Here is an 18,094-nt window from a genome sequence, read left to right as displayed (position 1 = left end):
CTGCCAAAGAAGCTTCATTGGATTACATTGTGCTCCACTGTATGCGGCCTTGAGATATTATTACTTATTGATTACTGTTGTGTAATCCTGCTTGTGAAGAGAATGCGTTAACAGCGGGAAGACTAGCAGGCTGTAGTGGGTGACGTCAGCCAGAATTCATCATCTCCGCTGTCTCACCTTTCACAGCCAGGTCATCGCAGTATGAAATATTGATGGCAGTGTCTCTACAGTAGGGTAAGCTCAGGGTAGGAACAAGAGACACATATTCCTTTAGGTAGTAAAGACTTGTCAGTTTCTCCTGCTAAAGACCACATTTTGTGATATGTTTTATGTATTTACTATGTTTTATGTTAGGTTCTGTGCTGTTTTACTTGGCAACAGGACACATTTATCCTCAGGGAAAATTAAGTCACACCCATATTGACCCAAATTGCAGGTTAATTTGGGCCAAGCTCAGGTCCAATTAAAAATAATGATACCATTTTAAACATTTATATAGATAGCAGTCCATTACAGCTGCGATGAAAGAATGAATAAACTGAAAATTAAAAGAAAATAACTTTGACGATTGATTAATTATTTAAAGCTAGGGTATGCAGTTTTCTGGTTAACCTGCGGACCTGAAAAGCCCTTTAAGATAAGGTGAACAGACACCCAATTTCACCAGGATCTTCCGGGTTTGACCTGAATCTTCCAGATTTGAGCAGGATCGTCCCGATTTGACTGCGATCGTCCCGATTTCAAGCTATAAAAAATGTGAGAGTTTTAAACGTTCACCTGCAACTTGCCCCTTTCACTACCAGTTTGAGGCAGAGATGACAGTAAAACAACAGAACTGAAAAACCCCCTTGTTCCCTGAAGACACCAGTGTGGACCATTGGGCCTTCCCCATGACTTACTGTATGTAACCAAAGAACGGTAAAGTGTGTTGATGCTGACAGAGACTGGTAGTGCAAGTCCCCCACCCCCAACATCACCATGGCATGAATCAACATCGATGCATCAACACAGAATCAATAGCCTTGTCATGATGTTGCCTAGCAGTATGTCAAGCCCTTTGGTTACCACCAACATAATGAGTGATGAGTCCGATGAGGTCCTGGCACCTGTCCCCAGGTAGAACAGCGGCTACAGTTACTATCACTACCGCAGACATAGAGCCACACACCTATTAGGTTTCAGACCCTTGCCTGTATCTGTGTAGCATCTGTCACACATGTATAAACGCACATTCTGGAGCTCAAGAAGAACAGGAAATGTAATACCGTGTTAACTGCAATATAAGAGGCCCTATACACAAGCTGTGAGCTTATTGAATACATAAAACCATCTTGCCTGAGCTGTATTTTTATGCATCCAAGCCTAAATGATAATGTGTGTGATTAATCGTCACTATTATTGTGTGATTCATTTCACAGTTGGTGTTACATCAGACTGGAATGCTATTTTGTCATGAGTCAGTGGGATTGAATACATCATCCAGACACTGCTATGTAAACATCATTAAGTTGTTGTTTGTCATTGCCCTCCAGGCTTGTTGGTGGTGTTGTAAATGACACTGTTAACGGATCTACGGAGAGCAAAATCAAATAAAGAAGTTGAGACAACATTTTTTTTAATGGTAATCTTTGTAAAAGAGGAAATGTGTGCTTTTATCTTCATGAGATGGTAATGACTGCAGATATTCCCAGAGAACTGGGACTAAAGCACAACAGTCAACATGAGAATAATGCAAAATATTTTGTTCTTAACAGATGGTTTAGGTGATGGATCTGCAGTGTATTAAGAATTTACACAGTGAGAGATTTATTTGAAATGCAACCGTTACTTTATGTTACACCCAAGCACAGTCTGCATGCTTGCATATTACCACCATAGGGTATATATTTCTGATAAGAGACACCCTGTGTTAGTGTTGTCTCTAAAGTCTCTGAGGATGAGTGTTAAGCTGGTCTTTACATAGCAACAAGTACAGGGAGTGGGTGGGTGTGTGGGCTACCTGTTCTTCATAAGCTCTGCTGCTGTTGTGACTGAATGTTATAGACTCATCATGTCTCCACAGCGCTAAAATAGGCATTAATGGTTATATATGGTGCTGATCCGGGTCAATGGTATCTGCAAATGCTAATCAACGCCACTCGGCAATGCTTGTGATTCCACCAAACGCACACAGCACATTTGAGACTAACAGCTGACTCATATGGGAAAAATAAACTGATGTTATTACTGATATAGTGGCTGATTTGTGCATTATAATTATACAGTATGTTGTGAGATATACACTGATTCCAATATGTCTGTGATAGGGATAATAGATCGATAGATAATAGATAGGTAATAGATCTCTCTGCACACAATTCAATATTATCTAGCATGGATCATTTATAATTTTTTTTTTTTTTTAAAAACAACCTTACCTGCCTTTTACCTAAAGAGGCCATTCCATTTGGAGAATAGCTTTAACAGTCGTTCCCTAAAACCAGGAAGTCATTTGCCAAACAAAAACTGAGCAAATATTTGAATAGTGTTCTCCTACCTATAAAATCCTATTTACATGGTAAACCACTTAGATGACGGATGGTGAATTACTACTACACAACTCACAATAAAACACGCGCGCACACACACACAGAGCTCAGCACTCACTTACTGTCTTCGGCCAAATGAAATGGTAAGAGATTAGTTTACTGCTCCATAGAGATGTTCATTGGGGTATGACAGGTATGAGCTGCACACAAGCTAGTGTATTGTTGTTATTAGTGGGATAAAGACCTATCCGCTATGGGGCAGAGGAATACAAGCTTTTCACCGTGCTTGTTCACAATAAGACGTCCTTGACCTTTGGCAAAATGGTTCCTGTGAGGCTGTTAAAACTGCTTTTCCCCAGATAACACACGCATAAAGCTGTATGCACAAACAAAGTTTTTATAAGAGGAAGCTGTCAGATTGATAACAGGATCCATTTTCAAGCTGTTTACATCAAGGGGTCATATCTCAGGCTGGGTGGACATGAGCATACTCCAGGATTTGTGTTGCAGAGGTAATTGGAGGACTGAGACCAGACGGTAAGCTTGAGGCTGCTTTGGGCTCTCTAATAACTTAAAACCACAACATGGGATTTAAGAGTACGCATTGAATCTTAAACAGTAGAACTGCCACGTGGGATAGTTCTCAACCTTCTCAACCATTAAAAGACTATATTGCTGAAATTTCAAGAGTAAACACAGCTTAACTTGTCTTTTTCTGTCATGCTCTTATGCCATGTTCAGAGAGCCTTCAGGTAAAACACCAAATGGAGAGGTTTTGGTGTTTGCGTGTTGCTACAGGTTACCTTTGACAAGAAAAGAAACAAACCAAGAAGTCTAGCTTGAAGGCTTACCAACTAATACTATTTTAAAGTAGGACTTTACAACTGTGGAAATTTATCATACAGCAGTAACCTCATCGACCATAAAACATTTTTTTTTAGCTAAATAGTAGAATTAGCTCAGTGTTACATGCTAGAAGCAGTTCTACCTTATAGACTGTATGAAATAAGTGGTGGACATAGCCATTGTGATGTCACCTGGCCATGGCCATGTGGTGTCTGTGGAGTAGCTTTGACGCATAGAGCTTGCCATTTTTGCTTGCGATTTTGTTGTGTTTTTAGAGCCAGGTACAAAAATGAGCAGTCTACTTCTAATTAGAGTGTGTTTTAGTACAATTTATTGCTGACAAAATATGCTGACAATTTATGTTTGTGAACTAAAAACACACTGTGAAATCCTCAAAGTTCTAAGACCAAAACACAGACAACACCAAAACTGGACAGCACCATAGCAGCAACCTTAATCACAAGATAGCCCTGCCCCAAAGCACACCCTGCTTTATTGATCTACACAGACGACAATGATAAATAAATAAATAAATAAATAAATCAAACAAACTGTTTGAACTGATCGCTCGCACGACCTAAAAGCACTTTGATCCTAATGGACTCAAACTTGAAAATGTTTACTGAGGTAATAAATCAAATGAGAAGTAGTGTAATTTTCTCATAGACCTATATACAATCAAACTTCTTTTTACCTGGAACATTCACTTGCAGGACAACTCAACAAGAATTGTCAAAACAATTAAAGTAATATCAATTGATTTAATACACTGATTTGATTGATTCGATACAGAACAGTGAAATAAGATCACCTTTTAGACTTGTTGTGGCAAATGTGCTAGCAAACAGTTTACACAATTTACACATTCAGCAACATAAGCATTCATTTGGAGTTGTATTTCTGTCACCTGATTTATGTAGCTCCAATAATTAATTTCCTTTTACCTCTGTTTTGCTAGCTTTATCTCTTTAGCTATAAAGTGCTCCACTATATTCACCAGTGAGTTGCTAGCTTTGCTGTCATTTGATGCCAAACAAGTAGCATACAATTGGTTTATCTGAACTTTTTTGCTGTTTTTGTTGAAAACATCTCAGTACTGCAGCTGGAAATGAGGTTGAGTGGTGAGTTAGCCATTAAGCTTGTTTTACTTATTTGCAATTTGGCTCAGATGTCAGAAAGCACACTCTTCCTCTACTGTAGATGTAACTTGAATAGCAGGAAGGATCAAAATGTCACAAAGCACTTGAAGACACTTAAATCCCATTAAATCCGGTATAGCTGCTCGGCAGTCGACCCATTTGTTGCAGGGTATGAATCAGTATATCCTCCCATTGACCTGCGAATACAAAACCTGCAAAGCTGTTGAGTCTTTACGGATGTGTTGTCAGTGAACATATTTGGTAAAAGGATGGAGGATTAAAAAAGAATTAAAGAATAAAGTAAGATTTAGCTCTGTACAGTGATATTCTCCTTTGTTTCAGTGGACTCCCAGGAAAGCGTAAACAAGCTTAGTTTCAAAAAGACAGAAATCTGTGACTATAAATATAATTTTGTTGTGTCTGGGTAGACAAAAGGCATCTGTTGTATCCTAGCTGATAGCCGCAGAATGAAAGAGTGCGCCGATCGAGACCTTTAGATACGAGGGGTTGCTAAGGAACATGAATTCACACATAGCCTGTTTCCCTCTACAGCAGCTGCGCCTCTTTAGAGCCCAGTAATGCATTCAGCTCAATCTGCCCAGGACCATGTGCACCACATTCAACAACTGCTCTCCTGTGGCTCTGCCTAAGACAAAAGGCCTCAGCAGTGCTCTTAGGTTGGGGCCAGATTGAGCGGTAGACACGCGTACGGGGTGAAAACTGGAAGGGTCATTACGAGATAAACACAGATGAGAGGGAGAGGACGAAGACAAAGAAAGAGACAGAACACAAAGCCTGCTGATTTTTAGGACTAGCTGAACGGTCTTATCAGGACTCTGCAGGACATCTGCTGCTGCCACTGTGTGAGCGTTTATCTGTTTGTTTGTCAGACAGTCCAGTGTGATTATGACAGTTCGTATAGAGTGAGTCCAAAGCACCGTAAACTGAATATTATTTCATTATTTTACTTTGACATGTTCAATTATAGCCCTTTATATTCAGTAAGTGAGCATCTGGCATCAGTAGAAATGTCCTTTAGTACTGTGTGTAAGACAATAATACAGCAGAAATGTATCTTATATATCGCTAAGGGTCTACTTTTTCTTCTTGAACTTTCCTTTTGATATGTTCTATTCAATATGTAGATATTAATACACATTCTGGCCAACTGTGAAGATAAACATGTTTTCTGGGAAAGTAATACATTTATTTTAATTTATTTTTCTACTTTCATATTTTTCTATGATTAAGTATTCATGATTAATACTTTTTTGGGATGATTTATGTGTTTGACTTGACTTTTTTTTGTATTTAATACGTAGATATATATTAATATAAATAACTGCTGATCATTATCTGGGATGCTGAGATGAACTTCTCTCTTCCTCAAAACATTTTCAGTTTTTTAAATTGATTTTTCGATATAGTTTTATGTTAACTGTCCTTTCTGGATTTGATTGAATATATGTATATGCCTCAACGTTTGAGGTGTTTTTAATACAAGCCTGTTTGCTTTCATTTTGATGTTCTCAATCATGCAGGGTACAATCACCTGACGCATGAATGTGCTTGTGCCTATGCATTGCTTGCTCTGTTTTGTGATTTTAAAAACAGCCTGACGAAGATCTTTGTTAGATCGAATCATTAAGCAAAATAAAAATTACTTGGAGCTTGAAATACAGTGTACTTATCTCTTTTCTGAGTTGGCTCCTTGGTTGAATCTTTTTTGACCCAGCACCTGTAAGAGTTTCTTGAATGTGCGTACCCTGCACACTGTTTATCTCCATTTTCCAATTCCCCTAGATACGCAGTAGGTGGCCAAACATTTGGTGTTGAAATGTGGCCAGCATAGCTGACCGAAGTTTGATTGGAGAAAAAATCAAGTAACTGATACAGCAGGGTAAACACTGGGTTTTGCTGATGTTTATGCTGATGTATCCATTCCTCTGATTTGAAGAGCTGGGGTTTCTTTCTAGCCAGTAAATTGTAAGGGGAGAAATCAATCAAAGAAGAGACAGACATACCAATTTCAACACTGACAGTAGCTCGGAACAGTCCATAACAACACACAGCTGGGAGACATGTAGTGCTCTGAGTCAGGAGTGGAACTCTATCTCTCAACCTGCAATCACAGTTGCTATTTCTTCGTTGTGCTGAACTGCTGGACACAAAATATCCAGGTGAAAAAATGTGGATCACAAATGAGTCCAGACAAGTTGAGAGAAAGTGGGCACGACAAGAAGATAAATTAAACCACTCCACCACAAAATACTGGAATGTTCAAACACATAGTGAAACTTCTGGAAATCATTTAACATCCAAGAATGATAACATATTGAAGGAGTATCAGATGCTGGGATCTTTAGGATTCTCTGTCGAAGCCAAAAGCTTCAGCTCACTCTCAAAATGCTAATTTTGCAATTTTAACCTGGCAGTTACCAGCTCTGGAAAATCTTTGAAATTGCTCCAGTGCATGCTGTTTCTAGTAGCTCCTCAAGTGCTGTGGTTGTACCCCATCAGCCACGCTCGCTCAGACTCCATTCAGACACATTTACTCATCATGTTTATCCTTCATCTGCAAGTTGGAATGTAAGTCGGAATTATTTGTCAGGTTAGCATTTATCAGGATAGTGTCTTTGATTCAAAAATATTATTTCTAGGGGTGGGTGATGTATTGAATATATTCGATGTACAGCGGCTTGTTTATTATGGGATGCGAGTGTCTGGAGATCGCTGATAAAGTTCACAGACAAGATTTTGTACAACATATGCACATTCTGAATTTGAAAAAGAATTGTGTTGACAGACCGAGCCAACCGAATGGCTCACAGTCGATATGCACCATTTTATCATGTCCACTGGCTTTCTAAAGAGCTATTTGTCTGGGAACAGTGCAGTATGTGTACAACTGAAGAGCATTATTTCTGTCTTGGACATGTGTTGCAATCTAGACCTGCATGGAGATTTGCTTTTCACCCCGCAGGGTCCAATGTGATTATGGCTGATTAGCTTATTACTCCATTGCTCACAAATAATCAACAAAGAATCCAAATACAAGAACTTAGAACTTTTAGATTAAGCGGTAATATCTGATGTTATTTGCTGTGATGCAAAGCTTTTCATCAAATTTGAAAAAAACAAAAAAAAACCCATCAGACTCTAATTACAGTGACTAACCCTAACCCCCTGCTCCTAATTAGGACTTCTTTGTTTCACAGTATAGCTCAACTCGGTGCTCTGCTCTGCTTTTGTCTCCCTCTGCCTCAGACTCCCTTGGTGGCCCATTCCCATCCACGTCACACCGATGCCACCACAAACCCAAGAGGTGCCTGCCTATCCAGTGTGGCAGCGTTGGCGGGGCCCTTCCCATCAGCCCACTCCTCTTCCATCCAAACGCCAAGGGATCCCAAATCGTCATGGACCTTGCCCAGAGAACAGTCAAGAGGCAGGCCAGTTTCTGCAATGCCATCACCTTCACTAACAGGCCCATAGCACTGTATGAGCAAGTCCGCCTCAAGGTATTATAAGTCACAAACGTGAGCTCCTAAAAGTCTGGGAGCTTTCAAACTGTCAAAACTATTGTACTGTCTTAGGTTGACAGTGTAGAGTCCCTCAATGAAGACTCAACTACACTGTCTGCATTGTAATCAAAGTATGGTCAAACTTGATGTAGAATTTGAGATTTGTGGTGATTAACAGCCTCGTGTCAAATGGCAGTCTGTGTTATTTCTATCTAGTTTCTAGGAAACAATATAATATTTCCAATATTTCCAAGCCATATTTTGTTCTCTTGTCCCCAGATTACTAAAAAGCAGTGTTGCTGGAGTGGGGCTCTACGTCTGGGCTTCACTGCCAAAGACCCCTCCAGGATAAACCCAGACAACCTGCCCAAATACGCCTGCCCAGACTTGGTGTCCCAGAGCGGCTTCTGGGCCAAGGCCCTGCCCGAGGAGTTTGCCAATGAGGGCAACGTCATCGCCTTCTGGGTTGACAAGAAGGGCAGAGTCTTCTACCGCATTAATGAGTCCAGTCCCATGCTGTTCTTCAGTGGAGTCCGCACAGCTGAGCCCCTCTGGGCCCTCATTGATGTTTACGGTCTGACCCGCGGAGTGCAGCTGCTAGGTAAGATGGTTGAAGAAGCATAATACACAGAGCTGAATTACCAACAAGGTAAAGGAGGCAACTGTTTGGGGGATCCACACCCTCGGGGGCTGCAAAAATAAATTAGTTTGTAAAAATTTTATGAACTAATATATTGGTAGATGGTCGTGTTTATCTGTAGTATGCCACACATATTTGAATACCATACCCCATAACGCATTTTGCATGTTTTCTTATTGCATAAAGAGCTGATTATTAGGTCCAGCCAGCCTCTGCCTTTTCTGTCAGTTGATTTTGGGAGGTAAAACAAAGTCTACAGGATGACAGTGTTGATAAGTGCTGCAAATTCATTGATCAAATAATATAAATTGGCAATCATCAACGTGTAATAACTTATGATTATCCTAATTATAGTTCACAGAATAATCCATTATTGCATTTAGCCTTATAAATGAGAATAACCACATTGAAAGTCAGCATCAGACATTGAAACAACGTGCAAGGGTGGATATGAAAGGTGCTTAGATCAGCCAGCAAGATGTCCTGGATATATATTTTTATTCGCAAGTGATAAAAGGGTTGAAAGCACACCAAATTGCTCTTCCTTAAGCCATTTCTTTTAAACCACTAGGGCCATCTGCTGGGATGAACAAATAAAATGTCAAAGTTCATAAAGCTTCATTTGGACATCACTACTTCTCACTATAATTGCTATTCTAAAGGGCTCATTTTTGCGTTTAATTTTGGTCAGACTCAGAGACAAGATTTTGTAAACATATTATTAAAGAAAGGGGAGGCAGTGCAATTGGACTCTAAATCATCTGTGTGGTGGAAAAGCTGGCATTCTTCAGATAAAATGTGAGAGAGGTCTGATGTAACATTAACAACCAAAGTCAACATTCTTTTAATAAACACATTTTAAAAACTTGCCTCAGGTGTTCCACCAACAATCCTTGAGCAGATCTGTAGTAGTGGAGGCAGTCTAGCTTTAAGCTGGCCAGAGAGAGTATCTGATGCACTGATTCCATGCTGCATAACATCCTGTGTTATAGATTGGAAAAACAATACAAGGATCTGTTTGTTTCCTCAGTCTCCTAAGAAAGTAAAAATGTTGTTGTGCCTTGTAACAGATGTTATCTATATGTGCACTCCAAGATAAAGTAGCATCCCTATAGGTGCCTTAAAAATGTATAAGAGGAACCTGGTTCAATATGTTTGTTTGGACAGAAAAAGGTGGATGATCAGAGACCAAAAATAATTTTGTGTGTCTTCTTTGGATTAATAATTAGTGAACAACTCCTCTAATCTATCATTTAATTTGTACAGTAGTCTAATCTAAAGAATGACAGTACACTGTGCCTCAGGCCAGCTATTTTATTAATCTGTTCCAAGCAGCAACCTCTGGGTCTGAAAGGTGCACCAATGAAGAAGTGCATTAAACCTCCATTCTCTTTTAACTTGAGATTCTTAAATAAAACAGTAATCAACAAATCAATGGATGGTGTTATGCTTTGTATACTGCAAGATCCAACCCATTATTCTTTAGTTTGTTTTCTTCAGTGTCGTCTTTATATATCAGTTTCACTTATGTTTATTAGCAAAGCATTAACAATTGTGAAAATTTTTCTTTGTTATTGTTATCAAAATTGTTTTCTTTAATGCAGATTGTGTAAGCCGTGAGGTGTTTATGTAAGCAGATGATAAGCAGGTGTTCTAGTGTCATATGTTTACAGTAAACAGGTCATTTCTGGAGATTACCTTTCCTGTTTTTGTGTACAGTAAAGCCTTCCATGAAGCAATGGAATGACAATGAACAAAGGCTATCTTTATCTGACCGATATTTGGCCTCCATGTTTACACAAAAGCAACAAGGGGTGCTGCTGTGCATTATCAACGTATGCTGGGTAGCTTAACATGCATATCACAAAGGCATAGCTTAGGATAGTATGGGCCAGGCTTTGATGTGAGAGAATGTATACACATATTTATTTTCCCTGGAGATTCAGTGCTGTCATCCCTTCTGTTGTTATAAAAATAGACCTTGGGTTACATGCCCAATAGATAGGACATGTGATGGTAATTGTGCACTGTGTTGATTGATATCTTCGGGGTGGATGTTTCATGTCTTGAGCATGTGAGGACCCATATTCTTTGTGGCACTTATGGTTCATTATTCAAAGTCCTGTTGCCATATTTAACAGTCTGTTCTAATAAATTGCTATTTGCATAGAATTTGAAAGATGTATCAGATAATGGGACATGCAGAAGAGGGTTCACATATCAAATAGCAGAGGCACACTAGTCGAGCTTAGCACCCCAAGGTTTGCTCGGATTGACGTCTCTGTAATGCATCTTTCTGAGAGATATCTGACCCCTTTTGAAACACTGCTCTGAGCACCATTTCAATCAAAAAATAGGCTTCTCCTTAGCCCTACTTAAGTCATTTCTACTGTCTTTTTACAGTCAGGCCATATGCAGGACTGCCTACAAAGCAGTTCCTTAGGGAGCCAGCTGACTGACATCTGCCCCCACAAACAGGGGCCTGTTCAGAGGGGTGGAACACTACCGAAGGTCAAGATAGAAATACATCATCCAGTCAAGGCACGGCCCTTTGTGACGCTGAATAGCCAATTGTGTCACTTCTGTGCATCTCGTTTCTGCGTGCAACACTCCGTGAACCGTTCCCTATCCTCGGTTAAGCCCTTGGGCTTCCACATCTGAGGCCATTCTTTTGCTTTCACTCCTTATTTTATCTGGCATTTGAGGTGCTGTTGTTTTTTTTTTTCTCAGTCTCAGATTCTCAATTAAACCAGCAGCTTGGGAGGTAGCACATATCGCAATAGAAGTGGTGAAAATGTGGCATTTTCTTTATTACTTTTTACTCCTTCTAAATCTTTCAACACCCAAACAGCCATCTAAGAACAAATTAAGCTTCAGCTGCTGCTGAAAAGGGGCTGTGTTACAATTGTAGATCTTTTATCTTTAAACCCCCTTTTACTTTAACTTAGATCCTTCATCACTCAAAATCTCCAATTCTCCCCAGCCTACACTTCTATTCTTTGCCGATGTGATGACCAAATTTCCCCTGTAGGATCAATAACATTTATATTCTCTCCATTTCAGCATTTTTCAGCAGCAAGTAAGATTATTCATTGTACCTCTTTGGAAATACTATAATCCTCGCTACATAAAGATTGAATTAAAATTCTATGGTGGATTAAGTTTCTCGCTCAAAGACATTTTGTACAGCGTGTACGTCTGCCTTTCATAATGTAAATTAGCAGGGGGCCTCTGGTCCTATCTAATAGTGTCTCTATTCAGCAGGGATGGTGCTACACACAAACGCTTGTACACACAGACATGCACATGTCTTCAAAATCAGCTACCACTTCCTATTCAAATGAGCCATTCTACCTGTCTTCATATCACTTCTCGTTCTAGCTGTTGTTGCTCATTTCAGGTCACCCATTTTATTTAATGGCTCCTGTGTGTTTTGAGCACACTGTCAGCATGTTTTTGGTGTAGTTTTTTCCATGAACATGCTGGGTGCTTTGCTGTATTATGACTAACGGTAAAACAAGTAGAAGGCAGGCCTTGTCACATGAGCTCACAGGTTGTTATTTTACCACTTCCTGCTCTTACAACCCACAGAAAATCATTTCATCCTTTTATGTCCTTTACCAAAGACAAAATTAATATGGAGCCTACCAGCACCCGTAGATAAAAAGGCAGGGCCTCAAAGAGGGATTTAATAATGTCTTTACTGGGTAAATAAAAGCAGAATGCATGATTTGGTTGCTACTTAGAAGCAAGAGTCAATATTGACCTATTTTAACTTGCGTAATTATGTTAGGAATATGTTAACTACGTTACTATGTTTGCACATAACCATGTCAAGTACTACATCCATAACCAAAGGTAAACACAGAAAGTAGTTGCTTAGAGCGGTGATTAGGGCAAGCAGTAGTGATGTCCAAAAGAAGCTTTATGAACCATTAGGTTTACTTGTTGACCCCAATAGATGGCACTCTAGATTTAAAGAAGAAGGCCGACGGAACGGCAAGTTAGTGTGGTTTCACCTTTTTGTTGAACTCTGTTTTGTTCTCCACCAATAACAAACATCTCATTCATTAGCCATTAAATGCTTCATGATCAGCAGCTATTCACTAACTTTGTCTTTCTGCTGTTTACTGCTGGATAGATAGGGCACAGCGGGGTAACAGAGCTTTTTCACTGAGCTGCCTGTTATGGTAGGAAATCGGGTTGATAAGAGCAGTAAGAGTGAATCAAAGGTTAATTTGCGAGAGAGAAAAATACAAAACAGCAGAGTCAGGTGATGATTTTCTGTGCGTATGTCTCTTCTTCTTCTTACTGATTTTACACAGCAGGTAATTAGACTAATTGACTCATCAATATCAAATTATTGATTAGTGCAGCTTTAATCAGACGGATAATGTTAAGGTCATCCCAGTTAATCTTAAAGGTCCTCTTTCACATTATTTACAAGTACTCCATTGTTAATATGAAAACATTAATCATAGCCATTTTTTAAGATATCTTATCAAGCACAACTTGCATGTATTCAGATCAACATCTTGTAAATGTCTTTGATGTACCAACTGTACAGTATCCTTCGGCCATTCTGAGGTCAAAGCAGGAGTAGAAGAACGAAGGATGACCCCGGGCGACATTTGGAACGGCTTTGATGTAGAAAGATTGAAATAGGAGCCGTATCATGTGATAATCCACCCCACAGGAGGATACATCATATATGACTGGGAGAAGGGATGTAGGGATGATTCTGTAGTTTCACACCCCTGTGAGCATGATGACAGCAATTTAAGAGTTTCCCCTCCCACCTTCCAACTTGCTAATGAAGCTCAGGCAGAAAAAATGCTAGGGCATCCACAGTGACTATATAAACACTTGAACGCATTCATGTTTTTATGCTTCTGCCACAAAGCAAAGGTGTCAGATGCAGTAACATCCCTGCCAAGGTGCCTGAGGTAGCAGGTGATTGACTATACCTGGCCTTGAACTGGGCAAATACAATATTGCACAGTTTGGAAGGATAATCTTTGGGGCGGACTGAAGCTGTCCCCATAGGCTTGAAATCCAACAAGCCAGAAAAGGTTGTTTAATATATACCCATGTCCTGAGCTGTCACTCTCATATGTACCCACACATACACACACATGCACACAGCAGAACTTTACTTGACATCAGGAAGGAGGCTGAGTTACTGAGTAATTCCAGCTGTTGTGAAGCCAGCAGGACTCAGATTGTATGAGTCAGTCACAGTGGAGCTTTAATCAAGAGGGGCCCTGTGTGGGACTTCCCTGAAGGACAAGAGAATAAAGTCTGATTGCAAAGCCTTGAGGCTGCTAACACCTTTCAACCAGGCTGATTCAGAGAAGGGCTTTGCCAATCTAGCTGTCACCTCCAAGAAGCAAAGCAGTTAATTTAGTTCATACAAAACGTAGTGTCCTGGAAGAGAGGCTATCTTTGTAGTCCATCAGGAAAACTGCATTTTCACTGTGTGCTGGAAACACTGAAGAGCTTCTGAAGTCTGCCATGTTATGAGAGACTGGGCCTCATGCAGGAACTGATACAAGAACAAATTGTCTGTTATTTTGTGTGTGTCCATCATTTGTTCTTATTTTCTTGGTACCAGTTGATTTCTGGGTTTCACCAATGTTTTATTATTTCGGCTATACTATAAGGGCTGTCAAGAGCACTCTTACCAGCACACGAAAAAACATCTTGTTTTCAAAGTCTGCAAATTGGCCAGGCCAAGGAAACACAGGTTTTAAATTGAAACTTCTGAACCCTGTAACCCATCAGCGGGTTCGTAAGGCATGTTTTCCTTTAAAAAATGTAAAAAGAGCCAAAAATACAACATTTATCATAGTCAAAAACTGTAATAACTGAAATTACTGTCATATTTTCACATTTCTGACCTTCTGTCCATGAATGAATCATCTGTGACAAACTATTCCATCAGAGAAAATGAACCAATTTAAAAGCTTTAAGAAAGTATTTTATCACAGGTCTGGAGACCTGTCCAGGGTGTACCCAGCCTCTTTACCAATGTCAGCTGGGATAGGCTCCATGTTTTTGATTTTCCTGTCACGCCAGTACTGATGCTCTGACAAACACATTTACTTTTTGCCAAGTTTATTTACCAGGGCATCAATTTCACTGCTGCTGAAGTTCTTCTTCAAGCCTGTTTTTGATAGCATCTCTGTAATTCTTGGGCATGTGTAAGTCTAAGCAGCACAACTCCTCCTCCTTCTTTTAACAAGAAAATATAGGAGAATGTTGCTGTATGAGGCCCAGTGTCAACAGGTGACGGGTTGAATTACACGGTAGCTCTTGACAGGAGAATGAGGTCCCATTGCAGCATCAGGTGTCACTCTAGATGATTGGCAGAGCAAATAATGAAGCTCATTTTTCTTTTTTAATTAAAACAACCATAAAATATATAAATAAATAGATGCCGGTTTCTCACAAGCATAATGTGATACTCAAAAGCCATGTGCTCTTTCTTTGATGCATCTGTGTATATATTATACCACAATCCTCCTCTCTTTTATGCAACCATGCATTGTTTATTTTGCAGGACGACTCACCATTGATTGTGGAAATGTGCTTTTTGTGTAAAGATGACAGATGTGGGCTAGGTGAAAGGAAAACTAATCCTGGAAACCAAAGTGCTGCAGCGAGAGTAAAACAATGTGTGAAGGCTTGATGGATGAAGGCGCGGCAGGCCCCGACTCTTTGTTTACGTCTTTCACAAGACGTGTCAGAAGAGCTAGCTTATCTCTGACAGCGGCTCAGCTCACGAGGCGGGATCGTCCTGTTTGAACCTTTCACAACATGTCAGTGTTGGCAGGGCTAAAGTGAAGGATGCCATCTCTGATAGAAATGACATCGCTCATGTGTTCTTGTGTAGCTTTCCAGCTGGTCCAGGAGCAGCTTCCACACCTGCATGCGCTCAGAGGTTTCACTTTTACTGATTTTACAGGTGTAGGAAATGATTATCAAGCACAATTTATCTAGGTGTCAAAATACAATACAGGCCTTGTCAAGCAGCATTTAGTGCTGAATGTGTTGAAGCCTTGAGCCTTTAACAATATTCAGCACAGAAGACAAGAATTTCAAATACTGTTAAATACATGGAGCTTCTTGTGGTATTACAACAGTGCCTTCACAAAGCCTCTCAGGCTTCATTATTATGCATGACTACCAGCTCAATCAAAACCAGCTGCAGAGAATTATCGTATTAACGTATTAATGACATATGAAATTTGGATTAAACCAGTTTCTCTGGTGTTGGCTCACATGTAAATGTGATGTTAGTAGGGACATTTTAAGTAATTACCATATTCAAGTATTATAGAGTACTCAAGTTCAAATGAATAGGTTCCAAAATTAGTTGTTTGATGGTGTTGTGAAGTAGAGGAGTTTTTGTCTTTATTGACAACCCTCAATCTGAAGTGGCTCCGACAGAAATAATGTTCACAAATAATGTCTAGTCGAGAGTTATGAGTTGCGCCTACACTTATGAAGATTTTTCATAATTACACAGAGGCTCCGTAGCCTAAACAAGACAGCAATGCATCTCCAGCTTCATTACTGCCATTCCCACTTTTCACAACCGCCCAGACTTACATATTTACTCCTCTCAAGCAGTGATGCATCATAACTTCATCCCCCAGGTATGAGCTTAACTCCACCCACTACAAGTTTGAAAAATGCTGAAGTGTGAAAATGCTTAGTTAGGGGCTTAGAGGCTTTATAAATAGACTGTATAAAATATTGACATAATGTCCATGACAACATCCATAGGTTTTCAAAGAGATGAAAACTAGGCCATAGAGCCCTATGGCGTCCCGGTGGCACGCTTGGTAGAGGCCTAGTCCTCGCAAGCAGGCAGCCAGGTTCGAATTCGACTCGGATCCCTTTCCTGCATTTCACCTCTTTCTTCCCCATTTCACTCTGTATCCCTCCAACTTTCAACAAAGAAAAAAAGTAAAGTTGTAGGCCCCTGTGGATCCGGCTGTTGCCATCTTGGCAATTTTGAATATCTTTAAGTCTGAATTTTTAAACAGGAGAGTTATTATAATTAAAAAAAAACAAATAAAAGCATGACAGTTGTCATAAAGGGTAGCTATAGAGGCTCAAACCATTTTGTGTACCACCCATAAACATGTTTATTCTGCTGTAAAATTGGTCATTTTAATATGGGGGTCTATGGGGATTGCCTCTCTTTTGGAGCCAGCCAGTTGAGGAATTGTAACTTTTGGAACTTTTGGACCCAACCAGTTCACTTTATGTCTGCGTTTGCCTTGTAACGCCAGCATTGATGTGTTTTACGACAAAAAAACAAAACACATTTTTTGTGTGCAGTACCACTAAAAATATCTTTCAGTGCATTTCACTAAGAGTCAAGAATGTAGCATACAGTTACAGTAAAGGTGTATTCACATTAGCTTGGTGGCTAGCATGAGCCACTTAACATAGCACAAGATTTGAGAAACACAGGATGAGATGTTAATATCCTTTGTGCCAGCACTTTAAAGAGTTCTTGAACAGTAAGCCTAAAAATATTTGGGGAGCGCATCATCAGTAGTGTACCAATGGATCATAGGGTGTTTCTGCCTTACACTAGATACCCTCACCAAAGGCGACCAGCAACAAGGTGATCAGCCTGTGCTTGCGTCCCATGTCCAATTGATCATGAGCATTGCCGTGTTGTTGATGGCCAACATCCCATGGGATTATGCATGGCAGGGGCACCCTCCTCCCTGAGTTAAGCATTGTTGAGGCATACCCACTGGTTACTCACTTCGGGGCCCAGCAGGGGTCTTTCCTCTTCATCCAAAGCCATTGACTGCTGCCTTCTGCCGCCTCCGAACGAGCTTTTATTGCCAGTCACTGGCTCTGGCCTCTTACTTCAGGTCTCGAAGCAGTCTGATTGCAGATCCTGCCACTGCAGTGAGATATTAACAGTTATACAGCAAAAAATAAAGTAGTATTCGAGTACTTGTGCCCATCCCTAGATGTTAGCCTTAGCTTGTTGGTGTAAAGTTAGAAGTGGAGAACTGGACAGTGTGTGAGTGAATTCCTACAACCTTCATCAGTGTTATAATTTGGTTTGTTTTTCCCTTCCCACGTCATTTGAAAGTGTTTTCTTCAGCCCACGGCTATGCAGAGACTAATTACCATGAAAAATGTACTGAATATATAATGACAATTAGAAGAACTTAGCAAGGGACGAGATGAGAGAAATTTTAAACCCAACCCTAATTATAAAAGTCCCAAAGTGTTCAGAGAAACAAACACTTTTTAAATGTTACTCTAGTCTTGTATAATTAAAAAATACAGCAGGTTTTCTCAGGATACAATACAAAGAATATTTGCAAGAAAAGAAACTTCTCAAATACTTGTGTTTTTGCACTTTGGTCCCCGGCTGTG

The 18,094-nt window shown here is 40.0% G+C and overlaps 1 protein-coding gene across 2 annotated transcripts in view; it reads left to right on the top strand.

Annotated features, from left to right (window-relative positions):
- The window catches only part of neurl1aa (neuralized E3 ubiquitin protein ligase 1Aa), an 85,465-nt gene that overhangs the window by 40,939 nt on the left and 26,432 nt on the right, over window positions 1-18,094 (top strand). For both annotated transcript variants that reach the window (XM_059329863.1, XM_059329871.1), the window contains exons 2-3: window positions 7,781-8,031; window positions 8,314-8,635. In XM_059329863.1, coding sequence (XP_059185846.1) covers window positions 7,781-8,031; window positions 8,314-8,635 — 573 coding nt within the window. The remainder of the gene's footprint in view (window positions 1-7,780; window positions 8,032-8,313; window positions 8,636-18,094) is intronic.

The sequence above is a fragment of the Centropristis striata genome, chromosome 1, assembly GCF_030273125.1.
Source record: "Centropristis striata isolate RG_2023a ecotype Rhode Island chromosome 1, C.striata_1.0, whole genome shotgun sequence".
In the NCBI taxonomy this organism is placed as follows: Eukaryota; Metazoa; Chordata; class Actinopteri; order Perciformes; family Serranidae; genus Centropristis; species Centropristis striata.
The sequence above is the reverse complement of the archived record's forward strand: the minus strand, read 5'-3'. Positions and strand labels throughout refer to the sequence as shown.